At 54.8% G+C, this 22,468-nt stretch overlaps 1 protein-coding gene and 1 long non-coding RNA gene across 2 annotated transcripts in view; one reads left to right on the plus strand and one right to left on the minus strand.

Moving 5' to 3' along the window:
• Positions 1–22,468, plus strand: part of LOC145514117 (uncharacterized) — a 144,921-nt gene that overhangs the window by 23,239 nt on the left and 99,214 nt on the right. The window contains exons 5-6 of the long non-coding RNA XR_014059836.1: positions 7,434–7,545; positions 15,069–15,180. This is a non-coding gene — a long non-coding RNA (uncharacterized LOC145514117). The remainder of the gene's footprint in view (positions 1–7,433; positions 7,546–15,068; positions 15,181–22,468) is intronic.
• On the minus strand, positions 608–3,737 carry LOC145514096 (uncharacterized). Its single transcript, XM_081511183.1, has 3 exons — positions 3,560–3,737; positions 2,848–3,160; positions 608–2,597 (listed from the first exon to the last, which is right to left on the minus strand). Exons 1-3 carry the CDS (start codon positions 3,692–3,694, stop codon positions 1,969–1,971), a joined length of 1,077 nt encoding a protein of 358 aa, XP_081367309.1. The 5' UTR covers positions 3,695–3,737; the 3' UTR covers positions 608–1,968.

The following is a 22,468-nucleotide window of genomic DNA, read 5'->3' on the forward strand; positions in this document are numbered from 1 at the left end:
GTGGGTTTTGGCAGACTTCAGGGAAGACATGCCAGATGAGCCTGGGAGACTCCAGCTTAATCTGGATTCAGGAGATATCTCTTCGGGCCAGCTAGTAATTGTAGGATAAGCCTAATGAGTCTTCACAGGATGAAGAGAGTAACGTGCCAAGGTAGCAATCGATGTCCTCCTTCGAGAGGATGAAGCTGGTGCTCAGAGAAGGGGGGAACTTGGCCACAGCAAGGAGGTGTGCACCCAGACAGAACCCCCAGATCCGGCCATTTGAGCTCAGGGAGGCCAGTGGTGTGGCTTGTCCCTGTGGCAGGGGCCGAGGCACGCAGCCCACCCTGATTCCTGCGGGGGCCTGACTTGGGAAGTGCCATCTGGTAGCTTTGAGACTCACCAAACCAAATTGCACTGGAGAGAGGAAGGACACCTTCCTTCATCCACCCCCCACCCCCGCCGGATTCCCACATACCCTGACCCCATTCTCTGGATTTCGGAGCCATTTCCAGAGTCCCGCTCATATGACCTCATTCGAAGTGCGCTGTGGACGAGCTGCCATGTGCAGCTGCTACCACAGCAGCCAAGGGCTTTAGCTCCCGAGTACCTCCCTTCCTTTGGAACTTGGGGGCCCTCTACTCCCCACTTGCACACCACAGACCTTTGCTGAGGATTGTGGGGACCCTCACTCAGTTTGCAGCACGTTGTAGCCATCCCTGTCCTCTCAATACCTCCCTTGCAACTCAGCTTGTGAGCTCCTTTGGAGCAGCGTGGCCCACCTGGCTGCAACGGAAGAGACACAGCTGACAGGGAAACAACAGCTTAGATCTGACAGCCGGAAAGCTCTGTCAAAAGGGACCTCCCTCTTCACACCGTAGAGGCTGTAGGAGCCGCCAGGGTTTGGGAACCAGTGCTGGGGCCAAAATGACTCCAGAGCTGTTTTCCTTCCTGGGGAGGGTTCTGGCTCCAGTGGGAATGGCTCAAGTCTCCTAAGGTTCTGAAAGCCCACTGTGTGCAGATTCACGGTACACAGAGAGGAGAAGGTGGAGTCCTGCCCTGGAGGTGGGCACAGCTCACGGATGAGCCAGGCAGGCAGGCAGGCAGGCAGGGCATGAGAACACCTGAGCTGCCTTCATGAGTGAATGGTGTGGGGGCAGAGGAAGAGAAGCCGGTCTGCTCCCTCATGTGGTGCCCAGGGCAGGTTGTCCCCAGAGGAAACCCTTACGACGGTGAGGACTATCACTGCTGTTTCCCAAGGGGTTCCGTCGGTGCGTGTCTTCCCCGGAGCGGTCAGGCCGTCTCTAAAGTACACTGGCCATGGGCATTGCCTCTCCTTGGAACTTCCCATGTGTTTCTCTTTTTTATGGAACAGTGATTTTTTAGAGGGGTTCTGGGCCACAAGGTTGTTGGGTCATTTTCTAGCCTTCTGTCGTGAAGAACGCTTTCCTGGGCGTTGGGGTGGTTTGTTGTTCCAGCTCCCTTTCTTGGCTTCTTTTGGGAGCTGGTGCAACAAGAGGAGCTCAGCCTCTGCCTTCTGGCTGAGATGTCACCCTTCAAACAGCAATGCCTGCCTGGAGATAATGATGGCATTTGCCAAAAGGGCTTCGTTTGGCACATGATATCTTGAAAGGACGTACACCGTCCTTTCAGCTATCAAAGGCTAGTTCAAATGACATACAAATGAGAACTCTCCAATGGAGTCTTACAGTAGGTGGAGAGTCCGAAAAAAACTCCTTCAGTCATTTCACTGAGAGTCATTGATTGGGGACACCAAGAATATAGGAAGGAATGCAGAAAGAAAAGATGAAATTGTGTTCAGGATCGGGGGGAGGGATGAACAGGGCGTGCTTGCCTTGAATCCAGGCTTTGTTGGGGGGTGGGGCATAAAGATCGAACGGGTCTGAAACTACAAAGTGGGATGGTAACACAGTATCACCAGAGTTACACAACAGTGTTCCCAAATTGCAACAATGATGAAAAAGTTTACTAATCCCAACTTAACCAAGAGAAATACAGGAAACCATACACAAAATAAAACATCACCAGAAAGGTGGAAACAAACCAAATGCAAAGCAGTTCAGGGGAAAGGAACTCCATGTCCCCTGGGGGCAGACCGAGTTGCCGGCGTCCACGGTGAGCAGACAGGGATGGAGGCTGCAGAGCCGACCGCTCCCCTGGACGTGGTGTTTCCGGCAAGGGCTCTGGGTCTCTGCCCAGAGCGGGGGCTCGTTCTTCCTGCAGGGGCGAGTGAGTCATCGTCGGCGTCTGGGTGTTGCGCGGGAGCCAGGGCAGGCTCTCCCTGCCGAGGCGGTGACTCTTCCTCTGCCTCGGGTTCTCCTGCCAAAGCCCGAGCAGGTACAGGTGCACGTGGAGGTGGAGGTTCTGGCTGAGGGGGTGGGACATCAGTGCCTGGGGCTGGGGGCCCTGCAGGCACGGAGATCCGATCTGCCCGGTGTGCTGGCCAGTACCCAGCTGGCCTGGTGTCTCTGTGAGGGCAAGTCTCGGATCTCCATCTGGCCTCGGTGGATCCCTGGGTCCTGCACCTGGAGCCACCACCTCTGTAGGGACAGGTCTGGGAAGTAGAGCCTGGTTCCAGTTGGAGGCCAGTGCTAGAGCTGGGGGAGAAGCAAAGTTTGCCCACAGGCCAGCCTTGGCATGTGCGTATCCCGGGACAGAAAGCTTCCAAGAGATTCCCAAAGAGTACCCAGGGTCGGATGTCTTTTGGGACTGAAGTGTGCAAGATGGGGGTGGGGGTGTGAGGCCAGCGCTTGTTGCAGGCCCAGCAGCATCTTTCGGGGACTCGTCCGTGTGTAGCTCAGCACCCCCTCCCCACACACTCCCGTGCACCAGCCCCAGCGTCCTCACCTCTGTGCTCTGGCGTGCTGGGCTCCAGGTCCTCCTGCTGCCTCAGAGGCCGGGGTTCTCGGGACTCTGGGTCGGAGCCGGGTGTGCTGAGCTCCGTGGCCGCCTCAGACTGGCCCGCCGGGTGTATCCTGGGTGGTGTCTCGGCAGCAGGCCTTCCCCGCCTCCGCTTCGCCCCCGGTGGGGCTGATGCCTCCGTGGGCACGCTCACCTGGAGCCTGCACTGGGCCTCACGGGCGGGGGGGTGGTGCTCCGACCCCTCCCTCCGGGAGGTGGACGGGGTGTCCCCGTCCTCGGCCTCATCACGTGGGAAGCTCTGCAACGACAGTGACCGTCAGCCAGCCGTGCTGGGAGTTTTCCGAGCTGGGCCTGGCCAGTGGAGCCGCTGCTTCTGCCTGCTCGAACTTCTCTTCCCAGAAGGGTCAGAGACGTGTGTCTGCTCAGATCCCCACCCGGGAGGAAAGAGACCCACCTGAGGGTGTGAGGTCAGCCTGGGCGGCCGGCGCTGCCCGCACTCTCCCCATCCCACCCAGCCTGCTCTCCCCTGGGGTGTGGACACAACTTGTCCGCAGGCTTCTGACCCCACATCCGCCTGGGCTTCCTTGAGGGAGACACACCCCGAGAAACCCGCATCCACACACACAGGCAAAGGACCCGGTGTTTCCGGGTGGCATGGGAGAGGTGGCCTGGCCCCGCCTGGGGCTCCCCGTGTTACCTTTCTGTTTCTCCGGGCAAAGGGCCAGAGGCCTCTCGGGGGTGCCCTGAGCCAACGTCGACAGGGTGCCCACGCACACTGCCTGTGAGCTCTCCTGAGGCCCCGGCCTCTGGGCAGGGGCAAACAGCAGAACATCCCGGCAGCAAGTGATCTGGCTGGGGGCTCCTCTCCGCTCTGGAGGCCTGGATACCCGGGTTGCGGGTTCTGTTGGGTTCTGTTGCCGGCAGGTGACATCATTTCCTGGGGTTCGTGCTGAGGTCCCTTCCCCAAAACTTCGCAAGGGAATCTCTGGGTTTCTGACTGCTCGACCACCCCCCTTAGGCCATGTGCAGGCACAGTGACAGCCACACAGCCCAGCCCACAGCCCTGGGGAGGCCTGGGTGCAGCCAGGGCCTGAGCTCCGAGGACCCCGCTGCTCTCAGACCAGGCTCCTTCTTCTCGTAAGTGGTGTGGCCCTGGACAAGCATATGCCCCTCAGGGTTTCCCCGGTCTCTCCATCTGCAGAGTGGGGGTCATTCTCCCATCTGTTTCCTAGGTCTGTCGGCCTACGAGCAGCTCCATGCCTTTCCACCTGGGGCTGATATCACGTGGAGCTTGTGCGCTGAGACTTCAGAAAGAAAGACTCCATCCAGGGCTGACACAGCACAGAATGGGGCAGAACGAGGCCTGGATGCGCCGTGGTACCCAGGAAAAGGCACTCCCCCTCCTGACTGTTTGGAGACCCCGCATGCAAGTTGGAGGACCGAAAGGAAGACTCGAAGGTCTCCCTCTCTGATAGAAAAGAGTAGCCAACTTTCTGGTCCTCTGTTTCCATTGAGATTCTGTTCAAGTGTCCCAGCTCGGCTTCTGCGGGTGGCTGAGCTTCTAATGGCTCCCTGCGTTCTTGTCTTTTCCTCTCCAAACCTTCCGTCCGTTTCCCCCTTCTGGGGTGGATGGGCGCTGTCATTGCTTCTACCTTTGAGACAGATTGATGAAAAGTCTGGACCATCGACTCCTTTCCTCTCTTTGGTTCCGTGTCTCTCTCTGGCTGTGTCCCTCTCTTTTCCTTTCTCGATTCAGTCTGTGTCTTCCTCTTTCTCTCTCGTGTGTGGATGGATGGATGCTAGGAATGCACATGTATATGATTAGATGAGGGTTATGTTTTAGGGATAGGTTAGAGGGAGAGAAAGGCTTTAGGTCGGAGTTGGTCATGGGGGAAGGGTCAAGGGTGGTGGTGGTGTTTCTTGGAATCTGAGTGCTGTGCATTCTTCGTCTCTTTCCATATGAACCCCTTCTCAGATACACCACTTGCAAGGAGTCTCTCATGTTCCGTTTCCTATCTTTTGCATTTGTGAATGCTTAGCTTCTCTGTTGTGAAGAGGTTCCATTGGATGGAAACCCATTGGTGTACTTGGTTTCCCTCTTTCCCTTACTTGAAGAGACCCATTTCTACCTCCGCCCAGCAAATGGCAAGGAGACTCTGATGTTAAGGAGCCTTTGACCTACGCTTCTTTCTAGCTATCTCATGACATCAGTCTTTAGGGTGAGGTTTTTCCCCGATATTGAGGTGGTGTGAGATCAAAACCAATAGCGTTCTTCAGATGTAGCTGTCTGGTTTTCCCATGGACATTGATTGAAGAGGCTTTCTTGTTCCCATTTGGATATTCTCCCCTTCTGTGTCAGAGATGAGTTGACCTTGGATGCCGGGGTTTGTTTCTGGACCCTCAACTTTATTCCATCGATCTGGATCTGTGTGTGTTGTTGTATTCCCAATAGCATACTGTCCTGCTGCTGCCGCTGCGGCTAAGTCACTTCAGTCGTGTCTGACTCTGCACGACCCCATGGCCTGCAGCCTACCAGGCTCCTCCGTCCAGGGCATTTTCCAGGCAAGAGTACTGGAGTGGGTCGCCATCGCCTTCTCCGATACTCTCCTGAGGATCCTAGTTTGGTCGTCTAATTTCCTTTCACACAACCTTGGACGTCCGTATCGGGGCTTTTTCGTCGGATTGTATTGACAATTTAGGCTCTTTTCTGTTTCCGTAACCCCTTTTGCAATTCTTTGTTCGGTGCGAACATGCATTGGCATTTTGGGAGGAATAGCATCGAAGCTGTGGATTGCCTTGTGGGGCTGTGACATCATTTTCCCAATAGGAATTCTTTCAAGCCCTGAGCACAGCTTCTCTTTCCAGTGATTGGTGTGGGCTTGATCTTCTTTCTTCCATCTCTCGCCGTTTTGTGAGAACAGGTCCTTCCTTCCCTTCTGGGTTAGATGGACTCGTGGGTATCACTTCAGTGAATGGCATTGTCAGTGGGGGTGATAATTCCCTTCTCATTGGAAGACTTTGCTGTGAGTATTAGAAGTGCAAGTGATTTCTCTTCCCCTTCCTCCCTGTCCATCTCTCAGAGCCACCGGGAAACAGAGGCCTCATCCAGGGTCACACAGGCCTGAGGGAGTGCAACCAGACTGTTGTATCTTCAGGCCCTCAGTGCTGGACATCATCCGGGATACTCTGTGTGTGTCTTCCTCAGTCTGGCGTCCCTTCAGACCTTTCCCTAGTTTTCACAGGCTTGTTGTGTTGGTGTTCTTTGTCTGTTTGGAGACACGTCCTTGAGAAGCTTTGTGTTTCCACTCATTCGTCTCGCGATGTATGACCTGTCTTTTGCTTTTGTAATGAGGTCTTTCCCACGGTAGATATCTTTGATTTTGCAAAGTCCACTGTATTCTCTGGGTTGTTTTGTGGACTGCCTTTTAGTTTTGTGTGTGAAGACTCAAAGCACGTGTCCGGTTTCTGCTCATTGTTCTTCTAGATTTGTGACAAGTTTTCATGGAAACTTTGTCTAGGGATAACTGGAAGTGAACTCGGTGTAAGGTGTCAAGTCTCCATCTCCATTCATGTCATGCTCTGCAGTTTCCAATTCCCTGTTCCTGAGTGGTTTTGGAGACCTTGTGGGAAGTTTGGTTGCATCGGAGTTTGCATTTCCACCTTGAGTAGATTCACACTGTTCTGCCCTCAGGGACACTGTCAAGGGGGAGTGAGGAGCAGCCTGCACTTGCAGCAGTGACCACACGGTGGGGCGAGTGCTGCTGTTCCCTCTGGGAGCCCCAGGCCACAGGCATCCCAGTGAGGAGCCAGCTCTGTGCTCAGCTGAAAGGAGTTATTCTCTCAGGAGCCTCTGAGCCCTTGCCTTTGGATCACCCAGGGTGGGCATTTACTGTGACAGAAAAAAATTGCCCTGAATTCCATGGACGGAAGAGCCTGGCTGTGTAGAGTTCGTGAGTTGCCGTGAATCAGACACAACTGAGGACACAAAAACTCAATAGACTAAAACACTTTTTGGGGGTGGGGGGAGTGAAAGGGGGTGATGTGGGGTTTTTTGTCTTATATAATAGCCAAGGGAAATCTAGTTTAAACCTAAATTCACATAGATGGGAAAGGTATAGCTCTCCGTCACCCTATTAAAAAAAAAAAAAAAACGACTTAACTTTTCTGAAAGTTTATTTAGTAGCTTCCTTGAGCAGTTCATTGTGAAGCATTTTTTTTTTTTTCTGTGACATTGGCCTCATTAAAAAGTACGGTTTGCGTTTACTGGATAATTTTGTTCATTGGTTTGTTAGGGAATCTTGGTAATATTTGAGTTTCCTGGGGAGCATGGTCACATGACCTGGCCCTGGCCAATCGGTGCGTTCCACCTCCCTGGCCACTGTGATTGGCTCCGGACTGGGGCAGTGCCCAATCGGGGCCCAGGGCCGGGCCTCACGTTGGAAGCCAGGGGAAGACGAGCTCTCGTCCTGCTGGGGTAGGGGAAGGGGTGGGGCCGGGGGAGGTCAGGCTCCAGCAGTGGGAGGGGCTTGAGGTCCGCCTGCGGCAGTTGGTGACCTTCCTGCTCCCCTCAGGGCAGAGCCGCCGGCCTGAGAATGAGGGCGCTGCTGAGCCCAGGGGCTGGGATGGCCCGTTGCTGCTGTGGTCCCAGAGCTCCACCCGAGACCTGAGGGAGGCCGTCTGCCCGTGAGTCCTCTCCCGCTTGTCTGTCAGCTTGTTTGAAGCATGCTGGGTTTTCTGCCCAGCTGGCTAAGGGGAGTCCCTGGAAATGCAAGGGTGTGGGTTTTGGCAGACTTCAGGGAAGACATGCCAGATGAGCCTGGGAGACTCCAGCTTAATCTGGATTCAGGAGATATCTCTTCGGGCCAGCTAGTAATTGTAGGATAAGCCTAATGAGTCTTCACAGGATGAAGAGAGTAACGTGCCAAGGTAGCAATCGATGTCCTCCTTCGAGAGGATGAAGCTGGTGCTCAGAGAAGGGGGGAACTTGGCCACAGCAAGGAGGTGTGCACCCAGACAGAACCCCCAGATCCGGCCATTTGAGCTCAGGGAGGCCAGTGGTGTGGCTTGTCCCTGTGGCAGGGGCCGAGGCACGCAGCCCACCCTGATTCCTGCGGGGGCCTGACTTGGGAAGTGCCATCTGGTAGCTTTGAGACTCACCAAACCAAATTGCACTGGAGAGAGGAAGGACACCTTCCTTCATCCACCCCCCACCCCCGCCGGATTCCCACATACCCTGACCCCATTCTCTGGATTTCGGAGCCATTTCCAGAGTCCCGCTCATATGACCTCATTCGAAGTGCGCTGTGTACGAGCTGCCATCTGCAGCTGCTACCACAGCAGCCAAGGGCTTTAGCTCCCAAGTACCTCCCTTCCTTTGGAACTTGGGGGCCCTCTACTCCCCACTTGCACACCACAGACCTTTGCTGAGGATTGTGGGGACCCTCACTCAGTTTGCAGCACGTTGTAGCCATCCCTGTCCTCTCAATACCTCCCTTGCAACTCAGCTTGTGAGCTCCTTTGGAGCAGCGTGGCCCACCTGGCTGCAACGGAAGAGACACAGCTGACAGGGAAACAACAGCTTAGATCTGACAGCCGGAAAGCTCTGTCAAAAGGGACCTCCCTCTTCACACCGTAGAGGCTGTAGGAGCCGCCAGGGTTTGGGAACCAGTGCTGGGGCCAAAATGACTCCACAGCTGTTTTCCTTCCTGGGGAGGGTTCTGGCTCCAGTGGGAATGGCTCAAGTCTCCTAAGGTTCTGAAAGCCCACTGTGTGCAGATTCACGGTACACAGAGAGGAGAAGGTGGAGTCCTGCCCTGGAGGTGGGCACAGCTCACGGATGAGCCAGGCAGGCAGGCAGGCAGGCAGGGCATGAGAACACCTGAGCTGCCTTCATGAGTGAATGGTGTGGGGGCAGAGGAAGAGAAGCCGGTCTGCTCCCTCATGTGGTGCCCAGGGCAGGTTGTCCCCAGAGGAAACCCTTACGACGGTGAGGACTATCACTGCTGTTTCCCAAGGGGTTCCGTCGGTGCGTGTCTTCCCCGGAGCGGTCAGGCCGTCTCTAAAGTACACTGGCCATGGGCATTGCCTCTCCTTGGAACTTCCCATGTGTTTCTCTTTTTTATGGAACAGTGATTTTTTAGAGGGGTTCTGGGCCACAAGGTTGTTGGGTCATTTTCTAGCCTTCTGTCGTGAAGAACGCTTTCCTGGGCGTTGGGGTGGTTTGTTGTTCCAGCTCCCTTTCTTGGCTTCTTTTGGGAGCTGGTGCAACAAGAGGAGCTCAGCCTCTGCCTTCTGGCTGAGATGTCACCCTTCAAACAGCAATGCCTGCCTGGAGATAATGATGGCATTTGCCAAAAGGGCTTCGTTTGGCACATGATATCTTGAAAGGACGTACACCGTCCTTTCAGCTATCAAAGGCTAGTTCAAATGACATACAAATGAGAACTCTCCAATGGAGTCTTACAGTAGGTGGAGAGTCCGAAAAAAACTCCTTCAGTCATTTCACTCAGAGTCATTGATTGGGGACACCAAGAATATAGGAAGGAATGCAGAAAGAAAAGATGAAATTGTGTTCAGGATCGGGGGGAGGGATGAACAGGGCGTGCTTGCCTTGAATCCAGGCTTTGTTGGGGGGTGGGGCATAAAGATCGAACGGGTCTGAAACTACAAATTGGGATGGTAACACAGTATCACCAGAGTTACACAACAGTGTTCCCAAATTGCAACAATGATGAAAAAGTTTACTAATCCCAACTTAACCAAGAGAAATACAGGAAACCATACACAAAATAAAACATCACCAGAAAGGTGGAAACAAACCAAATGCAAAGCAGTTCAGGGGAAAGGAACTCCATGTCCCCTGGGGGCAGACCGAGTTGCCGGCGTCCACGGTGAGCAGACAGGGATGGAGGCTGCAGAGCCGACCGCTCCCCTGGACGTGGTGTTTCCGGCAAGGGCTCTGGGTCTCTGCCCAGAGCGGGGGCTCGTTCTTCCTGCAGGGGCGAGTGAGTCATCGTCGGCGTCTGGGTGTTGCGCGGGAGCCAGGGCAGGCTCTCCCTGCCGAGGCGGTGACTCCTCCTCTGCCTCGGGTTCTCCTGCCAAAGCCCGAGCAGGTACAGGTGCACGTGGAGGTGGAGGTTCTGGCTGAGGGGGTGGGACATCAGTGCCTGGGGCTGGGGGCCCTGCAGGCACGGAGATCCGATCTGCCCGGTGTGCTGGCCAGTACCCAGCTGGCCTGGTGTCTCTGTGAGGGCAAGTCTCGGTTCTCCATCTGGCCTCGGTGGATCCCTGGGTCCTGCACCTGGAGCCACCACCTCTGTAGGGACAGGTCTGGGAAGTAGAGCCTGGTTCCAGTTGGAGGCCAGTGCTAGAGCTGGGGGAGAAGCAAAGTTTGCCCACAGGCCAGCCTTGGCATGTGCGTATCCCGGGACAGAAAGCTTCCAAGAGATTCCCAAAGAGTACCCAGGGTCGGATGTCTTATGGGACTGAAGTGTGCAAGATGGGGGTGGGGGTGTGAGGCCAGCGCTTGCTGCAGGCCCAGCAGCATCTGTCGGGGACTCGTCCGTGTGTAGCTCAGCACCCCCTCCCCACACACTCCCGTGCACCAGCCCCAGCGTCCTCACCTCTGTGCTCTGGCGTGCTGGGCTCCAGGTCCTCCTGCTGCCTCAGAGGCCGGGGTTCTCGGGACTCTGGGTCGGAGCCGGGTGTGCTGAGCTCCGTGGCCGCCTCAGACTGGGCCGCCGGGTGTATCCTGGGCGGTGTCTCGGCAGCAGGCCTTCCCCGCCTCCGCTTCGCCCCCGGTGGGGCTGATGCCTCCGTGGGCACGCTCACCTGGAGCCTGCACTGGGCCTCACGGGCGGGGGGGTGGTGCTCCGACCCCTCCCTCCGGGAGGTGGACGGGGTGTCCCCGTCCTCGGCCTCATCACGTGGGAAGCTCTGCAACGACAGTGACCGTCAGCCAGCCGTGCTGGGAGTTTTCCGAGCTGGGCCTGGCCAGTGGAGCCGCTGCTTCTGCCTGCTCGAACTTCTCTTCCCAGAAGGGTCAGAGACGTGTGTCTGCTCAGATCCCCACCCGGGAGGAAAGAGACCCACCTGAGGGTGTGAGGTCAGCCTGGGCGGCCGGCGCTGCCCGCACTCTCCCCATCCCACCCAGCCTGCTCTCCCATGGGGTGTGGACACAACTTGTCCGCAGGCTTCTGACCCCACATCCGCCTGGGCTTCCTTGAGGGAGACACACCCCGAGAAACCCGCATCCACACACACAGGCAAAGGACCCGGTGTTTCCGGGTGGCATGGGAGAGGTGGCCTGGCCCCGCCTGGGGCTCCCCGTGTTACCTTTCTGTTTCTCCGGGCAAAGGGCCAGAGGCCTCTCGGGGGTGCCCTGAGCCAACGTCGACAGGGTGCCCACGCACACTGCCTGTGAGCTCTCCTGAGGCCCCGGCCTCTGGGCAGGGGCAAACAGCAGAACATCCCGGCAGCAAGTGATCTGGCTGGGGGCTCCTCTCCGCTCTGGAGGCCTGGATACCCGGGTTGCGGGTTCTGTTGGGTTCTGTTGCCGGCAGGTGACATCATTTCCTGGGGTTCGTGCTGAGGTCCCTTCCCCAAAACTTCGCAAGGGAATCTCTGGGTTTCTGACTGCTCGACCACCCCCCTTAGGCCATGTGCAGGCACAGTGACAGCCACACAGCCCAGCCCACAGCCCTGGGGAGGCCTGGGTGCAGCCAGGGCCTGAGCTCCGAGGACCCCGCTGCTCTCAGACCAGGCTCCTTCTTCTCGTAAGTGGTGTGGCCCTGGACAAGCATATGCCCCTCAGGGTTTCCCCGGTCTCTCCATCTGCAGAGTGGGGGTCATTCTCCCATCTGTTTCCTAGGTCTGTCGGCCTACGAGCAGCTCCATGCCTTTCCACCTGGGGCTGATATCACGTGGAGCTTGTGCGCTGAGACTTCAGAAAGAAAGACTCCATCCAGGGCTGACACAGCACAGAATGGGGCAGAATGAGGCCTGGATGCGCCGTGGTACCCAGGAAAAGGCACTCCCCCTCCTGACTGTTTGGAGACCCCGCATGCAAGTTGGAGGACCGAAAGGAAGACTCGAAGGTCTCCCTCTCTGATAGAAAAGAGTAGCCAACTTTCTGGTCCTCTGTTTCCATTGAGATTCTGTTCAAGTGTCCCAGCTCGGCTTCTGCGGGTGGCTGAGCTTCTAATGGCTCCCTGCGTTCTTGTCTTTTCCTCTCCAAACCTTCCGTCCGTTTCCCCCTTCTGGGGTGGATGGGCGCTGTCATTGCTTCTACCTTCGAGACAGATTGATGAAAAGTCTGGACCATCGACTCCTTTCCTCTCTTTGGTTCCGTGTCTCTCTCTGGCTGTGTCCCTCTCTTTTCCTTTCTCGATTCAGTCTGTGTCTTCCTCTTTCTCTCTCGTGTGTGGATGGATGGATGCTAGGAATGCACATGTATATGATTAGATGAGGGTTATGTTTTAGGGATAGGTTAGAGGGAGAGAAAGGCTTTAGGTCGGAGTTGGTCATGGGGGAAGGGTCAAGGGTGGTGGTGGTGTTTCTTGGAATCTGAGTGCTGTGCATTCTTCGTCTCTTTCCATATGAACCCCTTCTCAGATACACCACTTGCAAGGAGTCTCTCATGTTCCGTTTCCTATCTTTTGCATTTGTGAATGCTTAGCTTCTCTGTTGTGAAGAGGTTCCATTGGATGGAAACCCATTGGTGTACTTGGTTTCCCTCTTTCCCTTACTTGAAGAGACCCATTTCTACCTCCGCCCAGCAAATGGCAAGGAGACTCTGATGTTAAGGAGCCTTTGACCTACGCTTCTTTCTAGCTATCTCATGACATCAGTCTTTAGGGTGAGGTTTTTCCCCGATATTGAGGTGGTGTGAGATCAAAACCAATAGCGTTCTTCAGATGTAGCTGTCTGGTTTTCCCATGGACATTGATTGAAGAGGCTTTCTTGTTCCCATTTGGATATTCTCCCCTTCTGTGTCAGAGATGAGTTGACCTTGGATGCCGGGGTTTGTTTCTGGACCCTCAACTTTATTCCATCGATCTGGATCTGTGTGTGTTGTTGTATTCCCAATAGCATACTGTCCTGCTGCTGCCGCTGCGGCTAAGTCACTTCAGTCGTGTCTGACTCTGCGCGACCCCATGGCCTGCAGCCTACCAGGCTCCTCCGTCCAGGGCATTTTCCAGGCAAGAGTACTGGAGTGGGTCGCCATCGCCTTCTCCGATACTCTCCTGAGGATCCTAGTTTGGTCGTCTAATTTCCTTTCACACAACCTTGGACGTCCGTATCGGGGCTTTTTCGTCGGATTGTATTGACAATTTAGGCTCTTTTCTGTTTCCGTAACCCCTTTTGCAATTCTTTGTTCGGTGCGAACATGCATTGGCATTTTGGGAGGAATAGCATCGAAGCTGTGGATTGCCTTGTGGGGCTGTGACATCATTTTCCCAATAGGAATTCTTTCAAGCCCTGAGCACAGCTTCTCTTTCCAGTGATTGGTGTGGGCTTGATCTTCTTTCTTCCATCTCTCGCCGTTTTGTGAGAACAGGTCCTTCCTTCCCTTCTGGGTTAGATGGACTCGTGGGTATCACTTCAGTGAATGGCATTGTCAGTGGGGGTGATAATTCCCTTCTCATTGGAAGACTTTGCTGTGAGTATTAGAAGTGCAAGTGATTTCTCTTCCCCTTCCTCCCTGTCCATCTCTCAGAGCCACCGGGAAACAGAGGCCTCATCCAGGGTCACACAGGCCTGAGGGAGTGCAACTAGACTGTTGTTTCTTCAGGCCCTCAGTGCTGGACATCATCCGGGATACTCTGTGTGTGTCTTCCTCAGTCTGGCGTCCCTTCAGACCTTTCCCTAGTTTTCACAGGCTTGTTGTGTTGGTGTTCTTTGTCTGTTTGGAGACACGTCCTTGAGAAGCTTTGTGTTTCCACTCATTCGTCTCGCGATGTATGACCTGTCTTTTGCTTTTGTAATGAGGTCTTTCCCACGGTAGATATCTTTGATTTTGCAAAGTCCACTGTATTCTCTGGGTTGTTTTGTGGACTGCCTTTTAGTTTTGTGTGTGAAGACTCAAAGCACGTGTCCGGTTTCTGCTCATTGTTCTTCTAGATTTGTGACAAGTTTTCATGGAAACTTTGTCTAGGGATAACTGGAAGTGAACTCGGTGTAAGGTGTCAAGTCTCCATCTCCATTCATGTCATGCCCTGCAGTTTCCAATTCCCTGTTCCTGAGTGGTTTTGGAGACCTTGTGGGAAGTTTGGTTGCATCGGAGTTTGCATTTCCACCTTGAGTAGATTCACACTGTTCTGCCCTCAGGGACACTGTCAAGGGGGAGTGAGGAGCAGCCTGCACTTGCAGCAGTGACCACACGGTGGGGCGAGTGCTGCTGTTCCCTCTGGGAGCCCCAGGCCACAGGCATCCCAGTGAGGAGCCAGCTCTGTGCTCAGCTGAAAGGAGTTAGTCTCTCAGGAGCCTCTGAGCCCTTGCCTTTGGATCACCCAGGGTGGGCATTTACTGTGACAGAAAAAAATTGCCCTGAATTCCATGGACGGAAGAGCCTGGCTGTGTCGAGTTCGTGAGTTGCTGTGAATCAGACACAACTGAGGACACAAAAACTCAATAGACTAAAGCACTTTTTGGGGGTGGGGGGAGTGAAAGGGGGTGATGTGGGGTTTTTTGTCTTATATAATAGCCAAGGGAAATCTAGTTTAAACCTAAATTCACATAGATGGGAAAGGTATAGCTCTCCGTCACCCTATTAAAAAAAAAAAAAAAACGACTTAACTTTTCTGAAAGTTTATTTAGTAGCTTCCTTGAGCAGTTCATTGTGAAGCATTTTTTTTTTTCTGTGACATTGGCCTCATTAAAAAGTACGGTTTGCGTTTACTGGATAATTTTGTTCATTGGTTTGTTAGGGAATCTTGGTAATATTTGAGTTTCCTGGGGAGCATGGTCACATGACCTGGCCCTGGCCAATCGGTGCGTTCCACCTCCCTGGCCACTGTGATTGGCTCCGGACTGGGGCAGTGCCCAATCGGGGCCCAGGGCCGGGCCTCACGTTGGAAGCCAGGGGAAGACGAGCTCTCGTCCTGCTGGGGTAGGGGAAGGGGTGGGGCCGGGGGAGGTCAGGCTCCAGCAGTGGGAGGGGCTTGAGGTCCGCCTGCGGCAGTTGGTGACCTTCCTGCTCCCCTCAGGGCAGAGCCGCCGGCCTGAGAATGAGGGCGCTGCTGAGCCCAAGGGCTGGGATGGACCGTTGCTGCTGTGGTCCCAGAGCTCCACCCGAGACCTGAGGGAGGCCGTCTGCCCGTGAGTCCTCTCCCGCTTGTCTGTCAGCTTGTTTGAAGCATGCTGGGTTTTCTGCCCAGCTGGCTAAGGGGAGTCCCTGGAAATGCAAGGGTGTGGGTTTTGGCAGACTTCAGGGAAGACATGCCAGATGAGCCTGGGAGACTCCAGCTTAATCTGGATTCAGGAGATATCTCTTCGGGCCAGCTAGTAATTGTAGGATAAGCCTAATGAGTCTTCACAGGATGAAGAGAGTAACGTGCCAAGGTAGCAATCGATGTCCTCCTTCGAGAGGATGAAGCTGGTGCTCAGAGAAGGGGGGAACTTGGCCACAGCAAGGAGGTGTGCACCCAGACAGAACCCCCAGATCCGGCCATTTGAGCTCAGGGAGGCCAGTGGTGTGGCTTGTCCCTGTGGCAGGGGCCGAGGCACGCAGCCCACCCTGATTCCTGCGGGGGCCTGACTTGGGAAGTGCCATCTGGTAGCTTTGAGACTCACCAAACCAAATTGCACTGGAGAGAGGAAGGACACCTTCCTTCATCCACCCCCCACCCCCGCCGGATTCCCACATACCCTGACCCCTTTCTCTGGATTTCGGAGCCATTTCCAGAGTCCCGCTCATATGACCTCATTCGAAGTGCACTGTGGACGAGCTGCCATCTGCAGCTGCTACCACAGCAGCCAAGGGCTTTAGCTCCCGAGTACCTCCCTTCCTTTGGAACTTGGGGGCCCTCTACTCCCCACTTGCACACCAGAGACCTTTGCTGAGGATTGTGGGGACCCTCACTCAGTTTGCAGCACGTTGTAGCCATCCCTGTCCTCTCAATACCTCCCTTGCAACTCAGCTTGTGAGCTCCTTTGGAGCAGCGTGGCCCACCTGGCTGCAACGGAAGAGACACAGCTGACAGGGAAACAACAGCTTAGATCTGACAGCCGGAAAGCTCTGTCAAAAGGGACCTCCCTCTTCACACCGTAGAGGCTGTAGGAGCCGCCAGGGTTTGGGAACCAGTGCTGGGGCCAAAATGACTCCACAGCTGTTTTCCTTCCTGGGGAGGGTTCTGGCTCCAGTGGGAATGGCTCAAGTCTCCTAAGGTTCTGAAAGCCCACTGTGTGCAGATTCACGGTACACAGAGAGGAGAAGGTGGAGTCCTGCCCTGGAGGTGGGCACAGCTCACGGATGAGCCAGGCAGGCAGGCAGGCAGGCAGGGCATGAGAACACCTGAGCTGCCTTCATGAGTGAATGGTGTGGGGGCAGAGGAAGAGAAGCCGGTCTGCTCCCTCATGTGGTGCCCAGGGCAGGTTGTCCCCAGAGGAAACCCTTACGACGGTGAGGACTATCACTGCTGTTTCCCAAGGGGTTCCGTCGGTGCGTGTCTTCCCCGGAGCGGTCAGGCCGTCTCTAAAGTACACTGGCCATGGGCATTGCCTCTCCTTGGAACTTCCCATGTGTTTCTCTTTTTTATGGAACAGTGATTTTTTAGAGGGGTTCTGGGCCACAAGGTTGTTGGGTCATTTTCTAGCCTTCTGTCGTGAAGAACGCTTTCCTGGGCGTTGGGGTGGTTTGTTGTTCCAGCTCCCTTTCTTGGCTTCTTTTGGGAGCTGGTGCAACAAGAGGAGCTCAGCCTCTGCCTTCTGGCTGAGATGTCACCCTTCAAACAGCAATGCCTGCCTGGAGATAATGATGGCATTTGCCAAAAGGGCTTCGTTTGGCACATGATATCTTGAAAGGACGTACACCGTCCTTTCAGCTATCAAAGGCTAGTTCAAATGACATACAAATGTGAACTCTCCAATGGAGTCTTACAGTAGGTGGAGAGTCCGAAAAAAACTCCTTCAGTCATTTCACTGAGAGTCATTGATTGGGGACACCAAGAATATAGGAAGGAATGCAGAAAGAAAAGATGAAATTGTGTTCAGGATCGGGGGGAGGGATGAACAGGGCGTGCTTGCCTTGAATCCAGGCTTTGTTGGGGGTGGGGCATAAAGATCGAACGGGTCTGAAACTACAAAGTGGGATGGTAACACAGTATCACCAGAGTTACACAACAGTGTTCCCAAATTGCAACAATGATGAAAAAGTTTACTAATCCCAACTTAACCAAGAGAAATACAGGAAACCATACACAAAATAAAACATCACCAGAAAGGTGGAAACAAACCAAATGCAAAGCAGTTCAGGGGAAAGGAACTCCATGTCCCCTGGGGGCAGACCGAGTTGCCGGCGTCCACGGTGAGCAGACAGGGATGGAGGCTGCAGAGCCGACCGCTCCCCTGGACGTGGTGTTTCCGGCAAGGGCTCTGGGTCTCTGCCCAGAGCGGGGGCTCGTTCTTCCTGCAGGGGCGAGTGAGTCATCGTCGGCGTCTGGGTGTTGCGCGGGAGCCAGGGCAGGCTCTCCCTGCCGAGGCGGTGACTCTTCCTCTGCCTCGGGTTCTCCTGCCAAAGCCCGAGCAGGTACAGGTGCACGTGGAGGTGGAGGTTCTGGCTGAGGGGGTGGGACGTCAGTGCCTGGGGCTGGGGGCCCTGCAGGCACGGAGATCCGATCTGCCCGGTGTGCTGGCCAGTACCCAGCTGGCCTGGTGTCTCTGCGAGGGCAAGTCTCGGTTCTCCATCTGGCCTCGGTGGATCCCTGGGTCCTGCACCTGGAGCCACCACCTCTGTAGGGACAGGTCTGGGAAGTAGAGCCTGGTTCCAGTTGGAGGCCAGTGCTAGAGCTGGGGGAGAAGCAAAGTTTGCCCACAGGCCAGCCTTGGCATGTGCGTATCCCGGGACAGAAAGCTTCCAAGAGATTCCCAAAGAGTACCCAGGGTCGGATGTCTTTTGGGACTGAAGTGTGAAAGATGGGGGTGGGGGTGTGAGGCCAGCGCTTGCTGCAGGCCCAGCAGCATCTTTCGGGGACTCGTCCGTGTGTAGCTCAGCACCCCCTCCCCACACACTCCCGTGCACCAGCCCCAGCGTCCTCACCTCTGTGCTCTGGCGTGCTGGGCTCCAGGTCCTCCTGCTGCCTCAGAGGCCGGGGTTCTCGGGACTCTGGGTCGGAGCCGGGTGTGCTGAGCTCCGTGGCAGCCTCAGACTGGCCCGCCGGGTGTATCCTGGGCGGCGTCTCGGCAGCAGGCCTTCCCCGCCTCCGCTTCGCCCCCGGTGGGGCTGATGCCTCCGTGGGCACGCTCACCTGGAGCCTGCACTGGGCCTCACGGGCGGGGGGGGTGGTGCTCCGACCCCTCCCTCCGGGAGGTGGACGGGGTGTCCCCGTCCTCGGCCTCATCACGTGGGAAGCTCTGCAACGACAGTGACCGTCAGCCAGCCGTGCTGGGAGTTTTCCGAGCTGGGCCTGTCCAGTGGAGCCGCTGCTTCTGCCTGCTCGAACTTCTCTTCCCAGAAGGGTCAGAGACGTGTGTCTGCTCAGATCCCCACCCGGGAGGAAAGAGACCCACCTGAGGGTGTGAGGTCAGCCTGGGCGGCCGGCGCTGCCCGCCTTCTCCCCATCCCACCCAGCCTGCTCTCCCTTGGGGTGTGGACACAACTTGTCCGCAGGCTTCTGACCCCACATCCGCCTGGGCTTCCTTGAGGGAGACACACCCCGAGAAACCCGCATCCACACACACAGGCAAAGGACCCGGTGTTTCCGGGTGGCATGGGAGAGGTGGCCTGGCCCCGCCTGGGGCTCCCCGTGTTACCTTTCTGTTTCTCCGGGCAAAGGGCCAGAGGCCTCTCGGGGGTGCCCTGAGCCAACGTCGACAGGGTGCCCACGCACACTGCCTGTGAGCTCTCCTGAGGCCCCGGCCTCTGGGCAGGGGCAAACAGCAGAACATCCTGGCAGCAAGTGATCTGGCTGGGGGCTCCTCTCCGCTCTGGAGGCCTGGATACCCGGGTTGCGGGTTCTGTTGGGTTCTGTTGCCGGCAGGTGACATCATTTCCTGGGGTTCGTGCTGAGGTCCCTTCCCCAAAACTTCGCAAGGGAATCTCTGGGTTTCTGACTGCTCGACCACCCCCCTTAGGCCATGTGCAGGCACAGTGACAGCCACACAGCCCAGCCCACAGCCCTGGGGAGGCCTGGGTGCAGCCAGGGCCTGAGCTCCGAGGACCCCGCTGCTCTCAGACCAGGCTCCTTCTTCTCGTAAGTGGTGTGGCCCTGGACAAGCATATGCCCCTCAGGGTTTCCCCGGTCTCTCCATCTGCAGAGTGGGGGTCATTCTCCCATCTGTTTCCTAGGTCTGTCGGCCTACGAGCAGCTCCATGCCTTTCCACCTGGGGCTGATATCACGTGGAGCTTGTGCGCTGAGACTTCAGAAAGAAAGACTCCATCCAGGGCTGACACAGCACAGAATGGGGCAGAACGAGGCCTGGATGCGCCGTGGTACCCAGGAAAAGGCACTCCCCCTCCTGACTGTTTGGAGACCCCGCATGCAAGTTGGAGGACCGAAAGGAAGACTCGAAGGTCTCCCTCTCTGATAGAAAAGAGTAGCCAACTTTCTGGTCCTCTGTTTCCATTGAGATTCTGTTCAAGTGTCCCAGCTCGGCTTCTGCGGGTGGCTGAGCTTCTAATGGCTCCCTGCGTTCTTGTCTTTTCCTCTCCAAACCTTCCGTCCGTTTCCCCCTTCTGGGGTGGATGGGCGCTGTCATTGCTTCTACCTTCGAGACAGATTGATGAAAAGTCTGGACCATCGACTCCTTTCCTCTCTTTGGTTCCGTGTCTCTCTCTGGCTGTGTCCCTCTCTTTTCCTTTCTCGATTCAGTCTGTGTCTTCCTCTTTCTCTCTCGTGTGTGGATGGATGGATGCTAGGAATGCACATGTATATGATTAGATGAGGGTTATGTTTTAGGGATAGGTTAGAGGGAGAGAAAGGCTTTAGGTCGGAGTTGGTCATGGGGGAAGGGTCAAGGGTGGTGGTGGTGTTTCTTGGAATCTGAGTGCTGTGCATTCTTCGTCTCTTTCCATATGAACCCCTTCTCAGATACACCACTTGCAAGGAGTCTCTCATGTTCCGTTTCCTATCTTTTGCATTTGTGAATGCTTAGCTTCTCTGTTGTGAAGAGGTTCCATTGGATGGAAACCCATTGGTGTACTTGGTTTCCCTCTTTCCCTTACTTGAAGAGACCCATTTCTACCTCCGCCCAGCAAATGGCAAGGAGACTCTGATGTTAAGGAGCCTTTGACCTACGCTTCTTTCTAGCTATCTCATGACATCAGTCTTTAGGGTGAGGTTTTTCCCCGATATTGAGGTGGTGTGAGATCAAAACCAATAGCGTTCTTCAGATGTAGCTGTCTGGTTTTCCCATGGACATTGATTGAAGAGGCTTTCTTGTTCCCATTTGGATATTCTCCCCTTCTGTGTCAGAGATGAGTTGACCTTGGATGCCGGGGTTTGTTTCTGGACCCTCAACTTTATTCCATCGATCTGGATCTGTGTGTGTTGTTGTATTCCCAATAGCATACTGTCCTGCTGCTGCCGCTGCGGCTAAGTCACTTCAGTCGTGTCTGACTCTGCGCGACCCCATGGCCTGCAGCCTACCAGGCTCCTCCGTCCAGGGCATTTTCCAGGCAAGAGTACTGGAGTGGGTCGCCATCGCCTTCTCCGATACTCTCCTGAGGATCCTAGTTTGGTCGTCTAATTTCCTTTCACACAACCTTGGACGTCCGTATCGGGGCTTTTTCGTCGGATTGTATTGACAATTTAGGCTCTTTTCTGTTTCCGTAACCCCTTTTGCAATTCTTTGTTCGGTGCGAACATGCATTGGCATTTTGGGAGGAATAGCATCGAAGCTGTGGATTGCCTTGTGGGGCTGTGACATCATTTTCCCAATAGGAATTCTTTCAAGCCCTGAGCACAGCTTCTCTTTCCAGTGATTGGTGTGGGCTTGATCTTCTTTCTTCCATCTCTCGCCGTTTTGTGAGAACAGGTCCTTCCTTCCCTTCTGGGTTAGATGGACTCGTGGGTATCACTTCAGTGAATGGCATTGTCAGTGGGGGTGATAATTCCCTTCTCATTGGAAGACTTTGCTGTGAGTATTAGAAGTGCAAGTGATTTCTCTTCCCCTTCCTCCCTGTCCATCTCTCAGAGCCACCGGGAAACAGAGGCCTCATCCAGGGTCACACAGGCCTGAGGGAGTGCAACCAGACTGTTGTTTCTTCAGGCCCTCAGTGCTGGACATCATCCGGGATACTCTGTGTGTGTCTTCCTCAGTCTGGCGTCCCTTCAGACCTTTCCCTAGTTTTCACAGGCTTGTTGTGTTGGTGTTCTTTGTCTGTTTGGAGACACGTCCTTGAGAAGCTTTGTGTTTCCACTCATTCGTCTCGCGATGTATGACCTGTCTTTTGCTTTTGTAATGAGGTCTTTCCCACGGTAGATATCTTTGATTTTGCAAAGTCCACTGTATTCTCTGGGTTGTTTTGTGGACTGCCTTTTAGTTTTGTGTGTGAAGACTCAAAGCACGTGTCCGGTTTCTGCTCATTGTTCTTCTAGATTTGTGACAAGTTTTCATGGAAACTTTGTCTAGGGATAACTGGAAGTGAACTCGGTGTAAGGTGTCAAGTCTCCATCTCCATTCATGTCATGCCCTGCAGTTTCCAATTCCCTGTTCCTGAGTGGTTTTGGAGACCTTGTGGGAAGTTTGGTTGCATCGGAGTTTGCATTTCCACCTTGAGTAGATTCACACTGTTCTGCCCTCAGGGACACTGTCAAGGGGGAGTGAGGAGCAGCCTGCACTTGCAGCAGTGACCACACGGTGGGGCGAGTGCTGCTGTTCCCTCTGGGAGCCCCAGGCCACAGGCATCCCAGTGAGGAGCCAGCTCTGTGCTCAGCTGAAAGGAGTTAGTCTCTCAGGAGCCTCTGAGCCCTTGCCTTTGGATCACCCAGGGTGGGCATTTACTGTGACAGAAAAAAATTGCCCTGAATTCCATGGACGGAAGAGCCTGGCTGTGTAGAGTTCGTGAGTTGCCGTGAATCAGACACAACTGAGGACACAAAAACTCAATAGACTAAAACACTTTTTGGGGGTGGGGGGAGTGAAAGGGGGTGATGTGGGGTTTTTTGTCTTATATAATAGCCAAGGGAAATCTAGTTTAAACCTAAATTCACATAGATGGGAAAGGTATAGCTCTCCGTCACCCTATTAAAAAAAAAAAAAAACGACTTAACTTTTCTGAAAGTTTATTTAGTAGCTTCCTTGAGCAGTTCATTGTGAAGCATTTTTTTTTTTTTTCTGTGACATTGGCCTCATTAAAAAGTACGGTTTGCGTTTACTGGATAATTTTGTTCATTGGTTTGTTAGGGAATCTTGGTAATATTTGAGTTTCCTGGGGAGCATGGTCAC

Source organism: Giraffa tippelskirchi, chromosome 7 (genome assembly GCF_054371585.1).
Source record: "Giraffa tippelskirchi isolate mGirTip1 chromosome 7, T2T-mGirTip1v1.2.pri, whole genome shotgun sequence".
In the NCBI taxonomy this organism is placed as follows: Eukaryota; Metazoa; Chordata; class Mammalia; order Artiodactyla; family Giraffidae; genus Giraffa; species Giraffa tippelskirchi.